This window comes from Brachycentrus maculatus, unplaced genomic scaffold (genome assembly GCF_059751285.1).
Source record: "Brachycentrus maculatus isolate JH-2025_06_01 unplaced genomic scaffold, ASM5975128v1 h1tg000486l, whole genome shotgun sequence".
NCBI classification, from domain to species: Eukaryota; Metazoa; Arthropoda; class Insecta; order Trichoptera; family Brachycentridae; genus Brachycentrus; species Brachycentrus maculatus.
In genome coordinates, this window is record NW_028281233.1 from 35,471 (window position 1) to 56,295 (window position 20,825).

General features: G+C 33.5%; 1 protein-coding gene across 3 annotated transcripts; it reads right to left on the reverse strand.

The window, feature by feature from the left end:
* Nucleotides 1-889: 889 nt before the first annotated feature.
* CenB1A (Centaurin beta 1A) lies at nt 890-18,221 on the reverse strand. 3 transcript variants are annotated; one of them, XM_088272242.1, is made up of 17 exons: nt 18,041-18,221; nt 17,836-17,952; nt 15,937-16,110; nt 14,735-14,819; nt 14,486-14,629; nt 13,451-13,546; nt 13,017-13,279; nt 12,180-12,296; nt 11,340-11,534; nt 9,731-9,837; nt 9,468-9,651; nt 8,642-8,886; nt 7,001-7,225; nt 5,746-5,921; nt 4,656-4,769; nt 4,067-4,173; nt 890-2,465 (listed from the first exon to the last, which is right to left on the reverse strand). In XM_088272242.1, exons 1-17 carry the CDS (start codon nt 18,091-18,093, stop codon nt 2,276-2,278), a joined length of 2,592 nt encoding a protein of 863 aa, XP_088128368.1. In that variant the 5' UTR covers nt 18,094-18,221; the 3' UTR covers nt 890-2,275. The 3 variants fall into 3 exon arrangements, with proteins under 3 accessions (XP_088128368.1, XP_088128369.1, XP_088128370.1); XM_088272243.1 differs by having other exon boundaries at nt 5,746-5,918; nt 18,041-18,215; XM_088272244.1 differs by lacking the exons at nt 14,486-14,629; nt 14,735-14,819; nt 15,937-16,110; nt 17,836-17,952; nt 18,041-18,221 and adding an exon at nt 13,844-13,961.
* Nucleotides 18,222-20,825: the final 2,604 nt, after the last annotated feature.

Consider the following 20,825-nt stretch of genomic DNA (forward strand, 5'->3'; position numbering starts at 1 on the left):
AAGAAGATCCACTTCTCATCGCTGGTGATGACGCGATGCAAAAAACCTTTTCTGTGATGCCGTTGCAAAAGTAAATCACACATGCAAAGTCGCCTTTCCATATCTCTCTCCTTCAGAGCATACGGGACCCAGTTTCCCTGCCGATGAACAAGGCCCATAACCTTAATTTTGAGGCGGTTTGAAGCGGTTGAAAGTGCCACGTGGGTGTTTGAGGCAGTGGGGGACAGGAAAACAAAAAACGAAAGGAATCTATCTAAATCACAGAGAAATATTATTTTTTTTATAAACGGCGAGAACTAATTCAACCCCCTAATATATAGAAGGAAAATACGAGAAATAATTCTTAAACTTCAATTTCCAATAAAATGATTAGTTATTGGAAGAACTTCATTAAGTAGAAGGTCATTCTATGAAAGTCCAACTGTACTATTACATATGTATATATTTATACATATTATGTATATACATGTCACAGCAAGTGAATACAATACCAACATATATGTATTCAGCTAAATGTTATTTATGAATAAAGATAATTAATTTAATTAGTGATAGACATAGATTAAACAGATCTTCAAAAATTATAAAATAATTAAAAAAACACAGCATTTTTTAATACACTTAGTGTAATTTGGTGAATGATAGGTACAATTGATTTAATTACAGTATAAATCCTTTATTGACTGCTATTTCCTCAAATATGTCACTAAAATTATATTGTTGAATAAAAACAGTACAAAAAAAGCTCATTACTTTGAAATTGAAAAATGTAAAAATAAAAAATATATGTAAAACTGAAACGGAACAATGTTCCTAAAGTAATTAGTATTTTTTGTTAACAAAAGTAATGAGTTAAATCGAGAATTTAAAAAACCTATAAAAAAATGCATTTTTAATTTTTTTTTGGTGTTTTCCCAAAATTTTGTTTTGAATTTAGTGCAAAACATTTTATTTACATAATTAACTGTTTTTTTTTTAATTATCAAAAGTTGGAAATAATTAATAAATACTGTAGGGACAATTTTTAAATATTTTTGGAATTGTGATGTACAATTCACATTAATTATCTTTTATTGTATCAAATAATAATGTGATATAATCCTACTAACAAGCATAAAAAAGTTTGTTTTTTTTTAATATAATTTTTAATTGTTATAAATTCCAGTACAATTAAAGGAAAGGAAAATGACAGTTCATGTGATTAATTTCTTTTGTACATATATTGCAAAAGTAAACAATATGTAAGAAACATGTATCATGTAGATAATATTATTGCAAAAACAGTCTAACGGAATGTATAATTAAGGCACCTTAACTACTCAATAAAAATAAGAAATGCTAAAATTCAATCAAATTAATATTAATCAGGTAAAATACTAAACAGAGATGGCAAATTCTATAAGAACTATAAAAAAGACAAGACCTTATGTAAAAATTGATTTCAGTATATCATTTGAAGTCATGTTTATTAATACATATTAGTATAAAATTATCATTAACATTAGTTTGGTTGACCAACAACTAGTTTTATCAATCTTGTGAGATCATAACCCCCCCCCCCTCTCTCGTACACATTAAAATATCCTTCACTTATGTTGTCACCGACTTAATTACCAATATTTTCACCAAATATATTGTGTATGGACCCCATTAGACTACCAGATTCAGAACTATCTAATTGCATCTTAATGGTGTAATTAGGGCACGAGCCCCATCATTAAAAAATATATCAGAGTATAAATAATAGCAATATTTCAAAAGCCTAAATTTTATGGTTTAAGTTAATTAAATCCCTTTATGTAAAACATAGATTTCTCTGCCTAAGGTCATTTGTCCACGACACGGGATTTCACCATCCGGCAGTCCGGTGATCGAATTTACGCGCGACGTGTTCACGCACCGATCAAGAGCGCTGATTCCAAGAAATATGGACAAAAACAAGCCAATCCCTATCAATCGTCGTTTTAAAACGCTAACTGACGTGCCGGACGGTAAAATTACACAGAATTCCGGGTAGTGGACAAGCGCCCTATGGATATATGGTTTTGTAAAATTTTAAATTTCACCAGTTCTTGGTCAACAGAACTATGTAAGTAGATAAAGGTATTTCCTCCAGCAAATATCACCAAGTCATGTGAATATTTTTGAGTTCAGTTTGTGGAAGTTCCTCTAAGAACGATACTAACAAAAGCACCAATCAGTATGAGTACCTATATGTATACGAACAAAGTTTCTTGTAAAAGGATAATAATTGAAATCACAGTAATTGAAGCAGTCATTCCTCGGAAGATTCGTGTTGAGTAGATTCGAGCAGGACACTGTTCCTCTGGTTGGGGCGGACCAACCTCTCGGGATGTGTGTGCGCTATCTGATTGTAGTCTTTGAACACCTCGTTGTATGTCTCGTCTCCCATCACTCCCATTTCTGATTCTTTCATCTCGTCATTCAGTTTTGTGAGCCGTAGTCTACGCAGACACAAAAAAAATTAAAATATGAAAAATTATATTCTCAATATTATTAATATTTAAAGCATTTACTTTGTGGTTAGTCATTTTTACTTATTTATTTTTTCACAAAAATGTTAATAATATTAGTACATACCACTCACCGATTGGCCATTTGCAAAAGATATTGTCTACAAATCTTTTCCATAAAGATATGTTTTTAATTAATTGATTATTAGATTTAAATATATCGTTTTTAATGCTGTCTAAAAATATATCCGCAACTAATGGGCTTTTTGGAGAACCCATTGCTAAGCCTGAGGTTTGATTATAAAATTTATTATTAAATTGAAAGTAATTTTGGTTTAAACAAATGTTGAAAAGACGACTTAAATTATTAGAAATGTTTTCAGGTAATTCTGAAGTATTCAGAATATCTTTTATAATTACTTTTGATTGTTCTATATTTACGTTGGTAAATAAGAATAAATATTGTTCTATATTTACGTTTGGTTCGGTTAAAATTTTTGTAAAAAAATTAATAAGTAAATATGAAAAATAAATTAATAAACTTTTTAAAATTTTATAATCATTCACGTATTGGATGAACATATTTATTTATTATACTAGAAATACCAAGAATACATATTAATCACATTTACATTGCTAAATGTAAAGTATTTATTCATCTGGCAAAAACAGATTTTTTTACAAAAATACAATTTGTTGAACGCCATAAGAATGAAATGATATTTTTACATGATTGTTAGTTTGAAATCATATGAAAAGAAGTTGAGATGTTTAACAGGGAAGAAGTTGGCATCTAATCCATACATTTAAATATCAATGATAACACCTCAAGGGACTCAAACATTACTGTGCCCAATGATTTTGGATAAATTTGTAGCGGCCAATAAACCGCTAAACAATAGCAAATTCTCAGAATCCAAAAACTGCAACTAAGTAGATAAAAGGAGGCAGTGACCGAGAACAAAAGAAGTGCAACGTCTAGTGAAAGGCAACCTGGATTTGTTTTGACTAACATGTGAACAGACTTTGATCCTCAACCGAGACAAAGGAACAAAGAGTTCCCAAACGATATAAAAGGGGAACAGCTTCTGCCTCACCATCTCATTCCTCCACCGGGAGCGCGACTACGAAGTTCCACACATCTCATTCCTCCACCGGAATCGCGACCACAACGACCCGCACCACTCGACCGCCGGGAATCCGCCAAGTAACACCGACGCCGTCACGAGACCGCCGCATCAAGACCTCGCTACGATCTCCAGTCCCACCGTCACGAGACCGCCGCATCAAGACCTCGCTATGATCTCCAGTCCATCACCCTCGTCAGCATCAAGGAGCTACTCCAGCCAGCCCGACAGTACATCTACGCCACCGCTACGCCGTACCGTCTTGTGTAACATTTATTGTTAAATAAATATCCATTCAACACGACCGTCTTCTTCCTCGTCACCAAATCCCCAAAAATTGTATAGCGCCATTTTTGTAAAAAACTAACATTGGTATTCATTTTTCAAATTTGTTAATTTGAAATATTCCTCAAATATCGTCCCTTAATTTTCAAACAGATGAGGAAATAAATATAAGCGACTTACAGTGTAACAATATCAGCATTGGCATTGGTAACTGCAATATCCAGTGGCGTATTTCCCTCATTATCCTGTAGGGACTGGTCGGCTCTGTGGCGCAGGAGTAAACACACCTAAAGAAACATTTATGCCTTTTAACCAATCCAGGAGTGAGTTTTTGGAGAAAAAACTGTATTTTTTTTTTGTTTTCAATTACATTTTATATTAAAGTCAATGCTACAAGTACCAAATTTTCTAGTAAGAGTAAAGATGATTTATATTAAAATTACCCATGTTTTATTTCATGGGTTTCCTTTGACAGCATCATCACGATGACGTTACACAAATTTTCTTTTAAAAAAAATTGTGGGTATAATAGAAAAGTATGGTTTGAGTGTTTAAATATAACCACAGATAGCAATACAAGTGTCTTTTTAGAAATAAATGTGACTGGGCTTTAGGTATTAGCCCGGCCATTTACGTACGACCATACTCCTTTGAAGAAGGTTTTGTTTGGACTCTTGTTTTATTCTTTCAGTATAAAAGACGGTGATAGCAATCAATTTATTCAAGCTTCAAAGATAAGATACAGGGGTCAGAGAATTAAAGAATATACCTGAGCTGTGTTCCCAGCATCTGTAGCAAGATGGAGAGCGGTTTTCCCGAGAGCGTCCTGCCCATTGATACGAGAGCCATTCATCAGCAAATAAGAACACGCCATTACAGAGCCCTGGACAATAGAATACAAACAGATATAGCATAATATTATTTTCACCTGTAATATTCGATTAGTTTGGAATCGTTTCGGAATAGCACGGAAATCATTTTTAAATAGTCGGTGTCAAATTTGAAGATAATTTCGAATATAATATTAGTATATAACCACTCACCGAGATTTTTATGTCTACCGGTTTCGAGACGTACCCTTCAGACGTATCTCTTCATCAGGACAATCACTATTACAGCATGCAAACAATACCACCCTTCACCACCATAGCACCATTTACACACTTAAAATTACACAAAATGTTTAACACATGCGATTTTTGGTCGACCCGAAGACCAACATGCACTAAAGTTTTCACCACAGACATGCGTTACGAGCCGAGGTTAAACATGTACCAAGGTTAAACGTATTAATCAAAACAGCTTATATACTCGTAGGATGAAAGGAGTGGGCGGAGGACGGAGAAACGAGTACGTCTCAAAACCGGTAGACATAAAAATCTCGGTGAGTGGTTATATACTAATATTATTAACATTTTTGTAAAAAAAAAAAATTAAAAATGACTAACCACAAAGTAAATGCTTTAAATATTTATAATATTGAGAATATTAAAGAATAATTTCAAAAATGAAGATAATGAGGTGCATAACCAGAAACATGTTAAGAGACCGAATAAGGAACAGGGAGATTCGGAAACTGTATAGTACGGAGGATATAGTCAGATGGGGAAGACAGAGAAGATGACTCTGGAATGCCCGTTTCAGTGAAATGCAAGAAAATAAACTGGACAGAATTCCTCTTCAAGAGAACTCAGACAGAAGAAGACCATCTGGAAGACCTTCAAAGCGATGGTGTGGCAGCTGGCAGTCCACATCACAAGAGACGGATAACGGAACAGACAGATCCTAGGATCTATAAGAAAGAAGAAGAACTTCCAAGAATTCCTCGTCTTTATCAAACACTTATATAATGGACTCACGCTAAGTACTGCGGCATGCAGAGGCGTCCTGGCATGGTGTGCGGGATGCGGGTGTGGAGCGAGGATGTCCCCCCTGAGAGCCAGAGCTTGACACATAACGGGGAGGTTGTGGGCAGCGGCCGCCCTGTACAGCAGGAGGGACGGAGTCAGCACGGACATGTCCTCTTCTTCCTCTGCTAAATAAATAATTTAATAGTTTCAAAAAAAAATTTATTATAATTCAATATAAAATACAATAGACAAGCTTTCAGTAAGAAATTTTACTAAATTGGACATTTTAACTATGTAGTTACATATATAGTGATTTTTTTCAAACTGAACTGCATCTAAGGGGTGAGTTCCGTTTTGTTGAATTCATTAGTTTTTTTTTTGCTATTATCATAGATTAACTAACAATGTGATAAAAACTGAAAGTGGGTGTTAGTAAGTATTCTACCATTGGTGTAGCTAAAATAATAAGGCATGATATGAAAATTTCATTCCTAAGTTAGTATTTTATTTCAAGAAACTATGCAAAGAACTCTACAGATACAACTACAAGTCATATTTTGCTAACACATTTCGGATGTGTTTTTTTAGTTTTTAAGATTGATACATAATTTTCATATAAAAACATTAAATAATTCCTTCTTTTCCGACTTTGAAATAAGGTAAGCGCAGAAGGTAAAAACACACTTCCCGTCCTTAAGCATCAATCGACCGAACGGGTAGAAATACCTTTAATTTTTGTACTGACATTTCATGGTGGAACAGCATTTTACAAAATAAAGTAACAAAATTAACTAACAATCACGCCGCAGGGGTAGGCAGAGAGAATAGAACGCCACACCACTCTGTCTTTGCAAACATTATTTGCCTCTTCCACGTTCATGCATCTCCTCATACACGCCCGCCGATTATTTTGACTCCTAACCTGACCGCTTAAATAATAACAATGTATTTTTTTCCACATGAATTTTATTTGACCAGCAACCGGGTTTCGTCGTAACCAAGATCACCAGTCTGATGATGTCGGTTATGACGATATTGGGTTGCTTGTCAAATAAAATTAATGTGGAATAAATTACATAGTTGTCATTTTATTCCAAGAAATACCTTTCCCGTCCTTAGCGTGTTAATAAATTTAACAGCTCTTGGACAATAAGCACAAATGCAAATTGTTCTCCATGCTTCATTGGAACTGATTTCGTTTGGGTAATAAAACTTGCCCACACTCTCTGTTAAAGAAATATTAAAAATGTGGTTAGAATTTTACCTAAAACATTATCAGATTCCTCTCCTTCGGTGGAGTCTTGATCACTGAGGGTGATGGCGGTCGGTCTCTCCGCCGAGCTGAGCTCGCTCCCGATGAGCAGCACCCCCTCCCTCTCGCCCCTGTCCCCCTTGCCGGGGCTGCTGGGGTCACTGGACGCTTCCGTGGGGCACTTGCTCCCAGAACTGACAGAGCAGGGGGATATATCGCCCGACGAGGAACCAACTCCTGGAAAACAACTCGTGCTTAATACGTTTCTGACGGGTATTTTTACACCTGCGGACCGCTGGCAAAGGAATCTGATAATCATGTACATATAGTTAAGACCTTAATAAAGAGATTGGTATATAATATTCAATTTAAGTTTTGTACTGACATTTCTTCTCCAGTCTGAAGATGTCGGTTACGACGAAACCCGGTTGCTGGTCAAATAAAATTCATGTGGAAAAATTACATGTTATTTTATTCTATATAATATTCATATAAAAATATTGGATAATTCCCTCTTTTCTGCCTTTGAAATGAAGCCAACGCAGAAGGTAAAAATACCCTTCCCGCCCTTGAGCATCAATCGATCGAACGGGAAGAAATACCTTTCCCGTCCGAAGCGGGTTAAAATGAAAATTCACATTTTGCGGTGTAACAGAAGCTCAATATTTTGGGTGTGTCCAAATGCTTATTCACCAATCTGGGTTTCTACACTTATTATTAGGGAGTTATTTTCACATCTCAACATAGATGAAGAAGAATATGAAAGTCTAGGTATGTACAGGGCTTATAACCTGTCATAGATTGGTTAACACATTGTTTGCGGGAAACCTGTCTTTTACATACTGTTGGTAGAGATCGGGAGATGCTTATAAGCGTTGTATTTACTTGCTTTTGGTAGAGCGCAAGATGCGAAAAAACATTGTGCAGATCGGAATTGGGTTTGCGGTTACTTGTTAGTAGTATACGACCCTAATTTGTGTACTAATTAGGGCTGGGGTTGATGAACAAACCACTTTACAACAATGTGATTCTTCATTCTACCCACAACATTCATCATGGGCCCAGATTTTTGTTTTGTATTGACTTTATAAACTATTTACATCTATTATTTAAAAAACTAACTAACTAACCTTCATGCCGCTTCCCCGCAGGGGTAGGCATAGAGAATAGAACGCCACACCACTCTGTCTTTGCAAACATTCTTCGCCTCTTCCACGTTCATGCATCTCCTCATACATACCCGCCGATTGTTACGACTCCTAACCTGACCACTTTCAAGTATTTGGCATACCTGATTATGCCATGTTTTTCTTGGTCTTCCTCTGCTCCTTTTTCCACATACATTCGCCTCATAAATTTGTTTTACCGTTCTTTCCTCACTCATTCGTTCTACATGTCCAAACCATCTCAACACACCTTTCTTAATTTTATCGATAATGCTTATCTCAGCTTTGCATTCCTTCCTTATTTCACTATTCGCACATCTATCATACATCGTTTTGTCGCACATTTTTCTGAGAGATCGTATTTCGACTAAATAAAAAATTATAATAATCTCATAGAAAAATATATATTCGTACAGATAAAATTGATATATGAGTATATAATAAAGTTGGTTTATAATAATAATAACTACAGCGTTTTATTTATTACCTGCAGAGCCGTCTTTATCTTCCTCGATGATTCTCTTCTGCGGGGGTCTGGAGCGGGGGCGCCTGCGCACTCTCCGCACTGACCACTTGCGGCCGCCACTTGCGGGCCCTGCCGGCGCCCCCTCTGAGGCACTCTCCGCCACCCCGTCCGCGCCACCCTCCTCCACCGACCCCGCCACGGATGCCAGCCCGCTCACAAACATGAGCGACACATACTTCGCCTTAATCCATGCCTCGCGAACAGCCCTTTAGACAAACAAATCACTATATTTCCACTAACCTAACAGATTTTTTTACTACGCTAAGGAATCGTCCTAATATGGCTCCAGAGTATCTTAAGGAGCTGTGTATTCCAGATGAATTGGTTGATAGACGTCTCACGCTTTGATCGGCTACAACATCTGCAATGGGCAAAGTGATCTTATGAGCTCGCAACCAACACACTGAATTTGGCGAGCGTGCCTTGGCTGTTGCAGGAACGATGGCGTGGAATGCTCTTCCATCAATGGTTAGAAATAGTGAGAGTGAGATGATCTTTAGAAAAAGACTAAAAACACATTTGTTTGCTAAATCATTTCCACCATAATATTTTCCCCAATTCATTCACAGTGAAGCGCCCTTGAGGTATTATTTTACGAAAATGGCGCCATATAAGTTATCCAAATTTATTATTATTATTATTATAAATACAATTGTGTGATTATGTGACCATTGCAGTTCTTACGAATCCGCGAAACATACAGATCTCGAATGTGTGTAAAGTGATCACTCTACCAGCATATGACAGGTCATAATCCTAGCACTTAAAGGGTTAATGCGAATGTTACCCGGTGCAGTTGGGGCTGGCCCTCGTGACGGTGGAGTCTGCAGCCGTGGCCTCGTACACGCGGTTCACGATCCTGTTCCCCAGCTCCACCATCACCTTCACCGAGTCCCCCTCCCACTCGTCCAGGGTGAGCGAGCGCACCTTGCTATGGTGCACGCCCAGCGAGCGATGCACGCCGGAACATTCTGGAACAATCCTCTTGCATTAGCAACTGTCCACCATCAAGTCACACGATAAAATCTGCTAAAAATATATTATTAGTACCAATGCAGAGTGTTATTCCGAGGTTTATACTGGCCCAGCGAGGGTTCGGGTTGCCGCAATCGCAGCAGACATTGTTTCCAGGAATGCTCAACAGTTGTTCCCACATTCTAGAACATACAAAATAAATTGGTTTTAAATAAATTATTTTTTTCTACGCTTTCTGTTATTTTCTTGTCCATTTTTTAAATGTATATGAATGTGTGTATATTGTGATTGGCTTTGCTGTCATGTACATGTGGATTAAAATAAAGAAATAGAAATGTCTATTTGTATAAATAAAAAGCAAATGAATTAAATTTTCATATTTGTAGTAACTATATTAAATAAATAAATAAATATTATACATCAAAAAAATATATATGTATTAAACACGCTAACCATTACACCACAAAGGCAGACAATGTAGAGTGTGTAAAATCCATTATTCCATCTGACCATATTTTCCTTTCATACTGTCTCTTTTATATCCTAACATCGCTTCCAAACACAAATATTGAAATACAACATTAATAATTTCATTAATTGATTTGGCAGTCACTTTGTGGTAAAATCTATCCATTTTTAATTTATGTTTTACTTAGTAACTACCACTATTTCTTAAAATCTATTGTGACACGTGTTTCGATGCATTCCGCATCATTTTCAAACACCGTATGCATCGAAACACGTGTCACAATGGATTTTTAAGAAATAGTGGTATTTACTAAGCAAAACATAAATTAAAAATGGATGGATTTTACCACAAAGTGACTGCCGAATCAATTAATAAAATAACATATTTACTTGGGTATTGAAGTATTAAAATTTACCAACACAGATGCAGAAGTGGATGAGAATATGGGTGTCTGGGTATTTACTTACAACAAAGATTTTTTTCATCTGTGTTGAGTTATAAATACAGTGAAATCTCTATCTATCGTTTCTCGAATAATCGTTTTCCCGGATGTGTGTCGTTTATTTCTTCTATCCCGGCTTACTTTCATACTAAACTAAACCGCATCGATCGTTTCTCTATCACCATTTACCGCATTTATCGTTCGAATTAAGCTGCATATTTGATACATTTTGTCTGTTTTTTTTACATTATTTCCAATTTTCTTACATTCAACGGCAATGTATGGGATAGAAACTATCAAAAGCTTGTGTAACCGATAACAGGAGAGGTCGATATTGATGAAAAGTAGCCGCTGCCTGTACTTGCATTTCCAGAAGCGTGCACACTCTTTGAAAGAAAACTTTCTACATTCAATAACTGATGCTGAAAAAAATACTATTTGCAAAGCCGAAAATATACTATTGACTTACGAAAATAAAACAGTTAAAAAACAATAGTATTTTTAAAATTCTATTCAGGTTTTTATTTTTTTTAAATAAATACATTTGCATCTGAAACATGTATTCTTCTTAGAATTTTAGCCTAAGAATGGTTATGCAGATTGGGAGGACGGTATCTTTACTCGGTCGTATCTATTTGCGTATTGATCTCTTAATCCCACATTCATTGTTTTCCCGCATTCATAGTTAATTTTAATAGGTCCCTTTAAAAACAATAGATAGAGATTTCACTGTAATTTGCAAAATAATAATTTATTAATAAAGTCTGTCCTACCTGACTTTCTTGTTGGTCTGCTGATTGGGTGTGTTGTTGAAGTGGTTGGAGGCGGGCGGGTTGGGGTTACGGGGCCTTGTGTCCGACACGGCCATGGTGCTCATCCCCCTCTGGATGGCCACCCGGATGCCGCTCTGCAGCGCCCCTATCCAAGCCAGGAGCATCTCCTCCGAATCCGCTTGCAGCATATGACTTCTGCAATCATATCTCATCTATACCTTCTCATAGTGAGGCTTCAGATATTTTTACAACTCGTTATCTTCCTATAAACTGGCATTACACAATAGATTTCTGACAGCAAGACTATTTATGTAATTTAGTGAAAAATTTATGTAATGTAGAACATACTTTCTTGTAATATTATGTATTTGAATGTGCTTGTCTGTATTCTTAAAACAACTTTATACTTTTTGTCAATTGAATTTTACTTGTAAAAGCCCTCCAGGCTTGAATAAAATAAAAACATACAACGGGCGCAAACTCTTTCTCTAGGACATGTCAGTATTTCAAGCCCGGTGGACGTAATTTCATATATTTTATTTATGCTTAAAATTAATGAAAAAATTATGAAATATGTATTTTTTCGTTTATCTATATATAAATCACAAAGGACAATGTAAAATTACAAACAAATAGAAAATAATTAATGTCAAAAATGTATGGATGACTAATAACCTTTGTTGTTCAAAAATATAGGTCCCGCCCATTTCAGGGCGCAACATATATTTACAGGACGTATTCATATGTGCTACCCGTACCCAATATTGTTTACATTAGACGTATTTATACGTCCCGCCCGGTTAACAGGTTAAGAAAATAATGATAAGTCAGTTTACTTACTTTGATGGAGAAAGAACTTCAAAACAGAATCTTCTTTCTCCTTCCACAACCAGCTTCACCGTACAAAGGCGGAGGTCATCTTCCATTACTGTCACATGTTCTTCTCCTGTCCTTTTCCTAAAATATTATAAATAAACTAACTCATAAAATAAAAGTATTGAAATAAATCACCTTTACAAAAAGACTTCACTTAGGAAAAATGGCACACATCACAATCATTTTCTGATGTTGCTTTATTAAAAACCGGTTTTCGAAATATTAGACTAATAAAATAGAGTGATTTTGTGAAGTTAGGTAAAGATACTTTCGGTGCTTCCCTTCCCTTCACTTCCCTTTCTATCACCAATTTACAATATTGTAAAAACATACTTAATTTTTCATAATGCAAGTCCTCATACTTAATGTTTTATATTCTCAATTATGTGTACAAGCACTATCTACCTGCTAATTTCGAACAGCTATATAAGGTACAAAACTTGACCGCTAGAACTAGGCTGTTTTTGATTAGTTGAAGAAAATGCTTTATAGCAATAAACCCAACAATGTACATTAATGTTCTTATGATGAACGACTTAATTTCTTCTTAAACTAGGAGTGATAAGAGCTGACTGACCAAACTATTGCTTAAAAAACAAGCAATCTCCTGTTGACTTCGATGGCTAAATTAAGGTTTTCACCCATTATTTAGTGGTGGTCACCCTGATCAACTCCAATTGAGTTTTCTTAATATTGTCACATCAACAGGAAGAGTTTGAGAGCTTGTCACCATACTTGTTCACATAATCTGCAAAACTGAGTCAGATTCAATACTTTAGTGGATAAGCCAAGAAGAATTACCTGTAAACTAATTGATTATCACACAAGTAGAACCATCTCCGGTTCCAAGTTTTGAAGGCGTTTGATGTTCTTTTATACAAGTAGCCTTGCATCCGCGGCTTTACTGAGTTCTTGGGAGAGGGGAGTGTCATGGTGTCTGTCCCTTCACTCTCCTTTCCTGAAGTATTACAGCTAGGAAGGGCGGTATCGCGACTATTAACTACACTGTGACGATTCTCCATCTCTTTTTCTAAATCTTTTGTATCAGCTCGCATTTTTGCAACCTGGAAAAATATTTCATGTCACGAAATTGTTTTCAATAATAGCTGGTTAGGTTTTCAAATTAATATTATAAGAATGAATGAATTTACATATATGTATTATAAAGATGTTAATTATGACTCTACATATAGTCAATATATTAGATAGGATTTTATTAGGTAAGATATTCTCACATCTTCAGCGACACTTTTGAGAAAGGGATCAAGGTCTTCGCATAAGTCCGCTCCTTGGTGGTAAAATGTACAACATGCGTGCATATACGACAGGAACTGAAACAAAAATAAGTTACACCATAATGAAATTAAGGCGAAGCTTAAATGGGTCAGAGAAAAAGAAGAAGGCAGCTTCGATTTGTAAGATTATTGCGAATACAACTCCAATTTGTGAAGAAAAAAACAGATATTTAACAACAAAAATTCATACACATCTATTTTGAATACACATAGATATACATGTACATATTTAGAATTTTATGAAATAAATAAGTTTACTCATAACTTCAAATTTATAAAATCACACTCAAAGTAAGGTGAAGTATGAAATATTCTACAGCATTTTGAACTCACATAAAAATAACTTTCACACAATTTTATTACTTAAATCCCTTTTTTATATAAACAAATAATACAAAATTTCAATTTAAAATGAAAACTCAAATATTGAACAGACAACAATCTGTTAGTAACGTGATACACATTCAGAGTAAACAGGAAAATGATTATTCACTCACTTATCATAATTATCGTCATAATTTATGTCTAAACATTCGGAAAATTATAGATAAGGGAATACTTATCTGATTATACTAGGTGAAATTTTATGTATTTTGTGATACAGATTTTTAAACCATGATTTAGATGGTTTGAATTTTTTAGTCTGTCAATAGTGAACGGAGGAATTAGACTTTTTTTTAAATAATGAAGTTGCAAAATCCACATGTATCCATTGGTGAGAATATATTTTTAAACTTAGTACAACTTTCATTTATTTTATCGCAAATTGAGTGAAACAGATGTAAGAAACTAAAGATAAAGATTATTTTCAGAAATAATAATATAGGTACTATAAAAGCACACTTTGAAAATTATTTTTAACACATAATAGACTAAACGTTTTCAAAAACATTCATAAACAAAATTAATATCTTTTTAGAAATTATATTTTGTACATGAAGTATAAGTATTTTGTAAAAACTTCATAATACTTACAGTAGCTAAAATTTCGTGTCTTTTTCTTGCTCTAATCATTGTGAGCGCATGAACGTAATCCAGAGCAGTGTGTCGGAAACATGAACGAGTTGCCGAAAGTAGATTCGCGGCTTCTTCCATTTCTACAGGACGGTTTTTGGAGGTCTACAAGTAAAAAATCATTATCAATTTCAATCATAAGTTATAAAATTCCACCAATAATCTTTTGTTTACTTTAATGATGCATGAAAAATGTATAATATAAATAACCTGTGAATTTTTAGTCAGCGCCGCATCCAAATCAGTTGAAATCTTCTCGAAATAATGCTTGCTTTCTTTTACACCTTTTATGTCACTAAAAAATAGAAAAAAAACTGTTAACGGAAAGTTTAAAAAGGATAATAATATAAAGACAAATCACAAATATTGACATAATTTATTCAAATAAATGGATAAATAGATGCTCTAAAGAGCATGATGTATTCCGGCTCTGTTATATAGTAAATTATATCATGATTATTAAAAAAATGTTCTTATTTTAAGCAATTATTTCCTTCTTTGGATAAATACTTAGTTACAGATTTTTAGAATACAATACCAAAAAAGAGAATTTGTATAAAGATATAATCACAGATTCTTTTTATTGGCATGTAAAGATGTATAAAAATTCACAAGATGATTGCTTTCTTCTATCAAATAAACCCTAATGGAGCTAGAAACGTTACCGATCAGGAAACAGTTATTATTTGTCAATTGTTGTTGTTGACAATACGATTTTGGTGTGATATTGAGATTAATAAAAATATATGAAAAAATTTATATGGCAGCATTACAACAGCTGAAATAATGAAATTACAAAGAACATGACAATATGAAGGGGGAAATGATACTTAAAAAATGTCAATATTTTTGTTTATGATCATATATTAGATAGATAACAGTGTTTATTTTTATTTGAATTATAGTCAGGACAAACAAATGAAAAGCAAACACGATACTAATAAAATTAATTCAAATTAAAAGTATTTCAGTGTTTGGATAAAATTACATATTTAGGTGCTTTACTATTTTTCCATACAATATATTCACACATAATATTAGCCTTTCAATACCCCATGATGAATGCTATATCTATGTAGATAAGTTTCGGTAAAACTAACTTCTGGACTTAGCTAACTTAGCTGTCAAAACATTAAAAATAGAATATATATATATATGTATATATATATATATATATATATATATATATATATATATATATATATATATATATATATATATATATATATATATGTATATATATATATATATATATATATATATATATATATATATATATATATATATATATATATATGTATATATATATATATATATATAAAGAAATTTATAATCGTGTTTTGACTCTTATTAATTTTTCAAGAAACTTTGTTTGGAATTTAGATTTATACATAACAGTCATTATGTCTTACACTTTGATAAAGGCTGTCAAATTTTTTAAGACAGTCCTCGATGCTTGGTCCAATAGGATGGTGTGAAACTTGTTCATTTCCTGAAGTGTGTGTATAAGTCTGTTGAGAGCGGACATGACGGGAGGTTCCTCTCCAAATTGTAAGCTGAGTTCCCACAGAGAATTTGCAAACAAGCTGGAATCCAATAACAAAAACCAACATCACAAAACATACATTAAACATTTCACAAATAAAGCGGTCTAAATGAATTATTTATAGATCTTTATACGACTTGCAGTGACAAACATACAAGAGGGCAGTGCACCATTATGAAATTTACAATTGCATTGCATTAAACTAATGCAGCACGCTCTGCACCATTTTATGCAGTTTTTACTATTAAAAAATATGTATTTAGGTATATATTTAGTTACAAAATTACAATTAGAAGAAAAGTAAAAGAATATATCGCTCACTCCTTTCAAGAATGTCATAAATCGAAAAACCTGATTTTTCAAGAGAATGTTTTTAAAGTTTAAAAATATAATACAATGTATTAACAATAAATATCAAGCCACTTATTGAACTTTTTATTGTGCAACAGATCGTTTTAGGTAAAACATGAAGGTTTTTTTCTCCATTTGAAAAATATTTAGTACATTTAAAAAAATAATTAAACAATACCTTTTCTTCAAAATGTAAAAACAACACTTTTTGCCCTGTAGCGGGTAAATATTAAGTTAAAAATATGCCGCTTTTGCTGGGATATAGTACATTTTCTGGGCTTTCCGAAAACACACACAACTGAAAATTGACGATTTTTTATTTATGACGTTCTTGAAAGGAGTGAGCGATATTCCCAATAGCATTTCTTGTGCCAAGGACACATTTATATTACTTTTGAGTTATTCAATTTTAATTTAGTTGTGTCAAGTGACTGCGGATGATGTAGGCAAACGATTGCCAGCCTTCATTATTCATTAATCGATAACTCTTTTAAACACAGGCGCAATACCTATTGACTTTGTGGATGATAAAAGCACATAAAAAAACTTTCTTGGATAATACTCAAAGTTGCTTTGACCAAATGTGGTAAGTGTACTTTTTTAATGTCTAAATTTACTATAGATCAGTGGTCGGCAACCTACTACCCGCATGTAATTGAATTACCCACTACAACATTTTTACCCACTACAACAACCCACCAAGAAAATATTATATTTTCCATTTTTTTAATAAAATTATTTGTTCCTTAAAAATAACAACAATTACAAAGGTATGGTAAATAAATAATAATGTTTTTTTATCACTTAATAATTTTAAGTAAATAGCTAAATGTTGATTATTTACTGTTATTATCGAACATGAAGTGGCAACACTCCCTTAATGATGTGACACTGACTGTTCTCCTGGCAACACTCAACAACTGGTCGGTTGTGTGGCGTCTGTCAAATAATTATTTCTCTTTCTCAAAAATGCTGTTTGCAAATACTGATGTCGAAGTTTATAAATAAGACAAAAACATTAAGTCCATTTAAGAACTTTTACCCAGTCTCTCAAAAGGTTACCAACCACTGCTATAGATGATCTTGTAGTTCTATGAATGATTTTGTGTACTAATTTTTTTAATTTTTACTATCGGCGATATATATTCACATGATGTATGCGAGTGTCACTTTAATTATACCATCATAGTAATACTGTATTTTATAAGAAAACTAGGTTTTGCATTTTTTCTTATTATATTTTTAAGAGAAAACGAAAGAATGTCGAATAAACCCATGGCTCGATGAATCAATTGACAAAAACAACATTGATCAAACAAACAGGACGTGATAGTAACAGGTAAAATAATAACACGAATAGGTACATGCGTGTGAATTTTGGAATGAGTACAAACTAAAAGTTTATGATAAAAACCTTTGTTGTGCAACGTAGGCTTTTCCATTATCAATCATAAGACCGCACATTTTTAAAACTTTGTCCAGCTTCAATTCCAACTGTTCGATGCTCGTTTCTTCCTCTTCCAATTGAGATCTGAAGATAAAACAGCATAACAATTAGTCATAAAAGTTAAGCAAAACGCTTCGTGCCGAATCAAAATAATGCTCTTCTTCAACATTACCGAAATTTTGGGGAATCGCGGAGACACTCGTCAAAATCTATAACGGTTGGCATTTTGTATTAGAAAAGAGAATTTTTCTAAACTTCTAAATGTTTACTTATATTAAAATGAAAGCGAACTCTGACATTAACGTCAATGTCAATGTCTGTCACTACTCGAACTCAGTGTTGCTATCAAGAACGCCAATAATAGCTAATCCGACAAATAAATCCCTAGATTTAGATAGGCATTGCCAAAGATTATATACTAGTAGGCATTGCACTATCATGGGTACCTACTGGGGTGCTATGGCCCAAAAATTGATATGCGCCTCTAATACATTCGTATTTTTTAGCTGAAATTGCAACACGGCACATCAAAGGCGCGTACCCATATGGTAGTCATCATAAACCGCTACACGTAACTACAAACTGCAACTTCATCAACTGGGACATCGCGCGCTCACTGACGGAGCAGATCGAAGCGAATTTTTTTAAATCGTTGCGCTCTTGGAGCGCGAGACGTAAGCTATTTGCGGTTGTGTGATGCAATTCACAATCGCTATGAAATGGGTACGCAGCCTAATAAGTTAACGTCTACTGATAAATATCCACGAATTCCCCGGGAAAATTTTATTTGAAAATGTTTACTCAATACAAGAAAAATAAATTACGTCCATTTTCGCTTGCACTTATAATTTTATCGCTATCGATACACCAACTACCTATTTTCAGAAAAAAATCTATAAAAGGTTTTGAAAAATGAGATTTGAAAATATGATTTTACAATATGTATACACATACTCAGTTTACTAGATTCACTTTACTTGACGGTCTGATTATACCCAAATTTTAAAAGAAGTACGGACTGAGAACTTTAGAATATAGTTACGTTATAAGATACACCTTTGTCCACCTCCGTAGTGTCAGTACGCTCGGCTACCGTTCTGGAGGTCCCGGGTTCGATTCCCAGGGGGGTCAAATAAATATAAGTGATTTTTTCACTCTAATTTTTATTTAATATTACCCAGGACTGGTACCTGAAGCAGAGGGCTGATCACTTTTCCTTTGTGTGTTAACGATCAAGATAACACTGTGTTTATATAATGCTGTGCCTTATGCTCCATTGGGGTGCGGATAAGGGTTTGAATGAAATGATGAAAATAAGATACACAGACACTAGCACAAACGTTAGTCAAATTAATATTAAGTTTTTAAATATTAATATATTAATATTAAGGCTAGGTTAAATATTTTTTTTTAAATGGTTGGGAAAGGGGGATTTATTATGCTGATTTTGGTGTTATTTTCTATTTTTATGCTTATTTTATTTATATCGAATCTTTTTTTTAATTGATAATTTTTTTTCGCTCTTAAGATGTTATTGCTATTTTTGCTAGAAACCTGTTGTACAAATGTGTAACATAAATGTAACTGCACTTGATGATAGTAGATTCTGTTTCTCCAAAATAATGGCAATAAATATATTTTTTACCATTAAAATACATAGTTGAATATTTGTATTCACATACTGTTTTTTGAAAAAAAACTTTATTTGTGTGTGTGCGTATGTGTTTTACTTGCACTACAATTTTAAATGGAATAAAATTATAATGTAACATTTGATTGTAATTTTATTCACAAAAAAACACTGTGTAAATCGCATATAAATAGGTACGTAGTCTGTACAGTTTATGCATATATTATGCTTTAAAACGGAGTCGATAAACTTCGGTACGCTAGTCATTTCAATCCGGCCTGCAAACCAATGAAGGATTTAATGTTTTAAAACTTAGAAATAATTCATGTTGTGCTCTATAACAAAGCGATAAATTTAAAATTACTCGTAAACGGTTTGAGGCTTAATTTTTTTAATACAAAAAAAGCGATTAAATTTACGATCTGCCACTATCCAAAAAAAGTTTGATAACCCCTACTTTACAATGCACTTAAACTGTTCATGAACATATCTTGAAAACAGTACTACAAACTAATAATAATAAGTAAACCTTCATGGTATATTCATCAGAAACGTTTAATCATCTTGTTTTAAGAAAACTAATAAACCATTCCTGTAATTTCACTCATCTTCAATCTTTCGTCGCATGGTATTTTTTTATATAGGTATCTCATGTGCTATTCAGGGGGTAAACAAAAATTGAAAAAAGGTAAATAAAAAGTATGTTATCATTTGGCCTTATAATACAAACGTCTTATATACGTCGACTTTTCAATTTCATAATATTCTCGTTGAAAATCTCATTTACACTCATAATACAATCGTGGTCCATAACAAAATCCACGAACGATGCTGATAACATGAATTCGATCGCCTATGCTTCGGATTTTTGGCATGTGACATGTGTTCATACCACCGGTAATTTATTATATAAAATTATAAATTAAAATGGATGAAGGTAGGATGATGATTCGCTCAATGTATTTTTTGGATGGACTTTCCACTTGATTAATCAACTTTTAACTGGTTCACAGAATACACCTGATAAAATATAATACTTATGTACTCATACATCAAAATCGTTGAATTAAGTGAGTATTATAAAATGACCTGACGGAAGTGGTAACGTGTTTAGGATTCCATAAGTTAATATTTGAAACAAACGTAAAAATAATTACAAAAACTCTCACTGGATTAGTAAAGGAAGAGGTAAAATCGGTTTATATAATTTTTTAAAAAATCAATCGTTTTTTGCGGAATCTGTTTTATCGCGTATACAAATTATTTTTAGTTAAATTTATTTATAAAAAAAAACCCTTATCCACATCCTATGGTGCACAGGGCACTG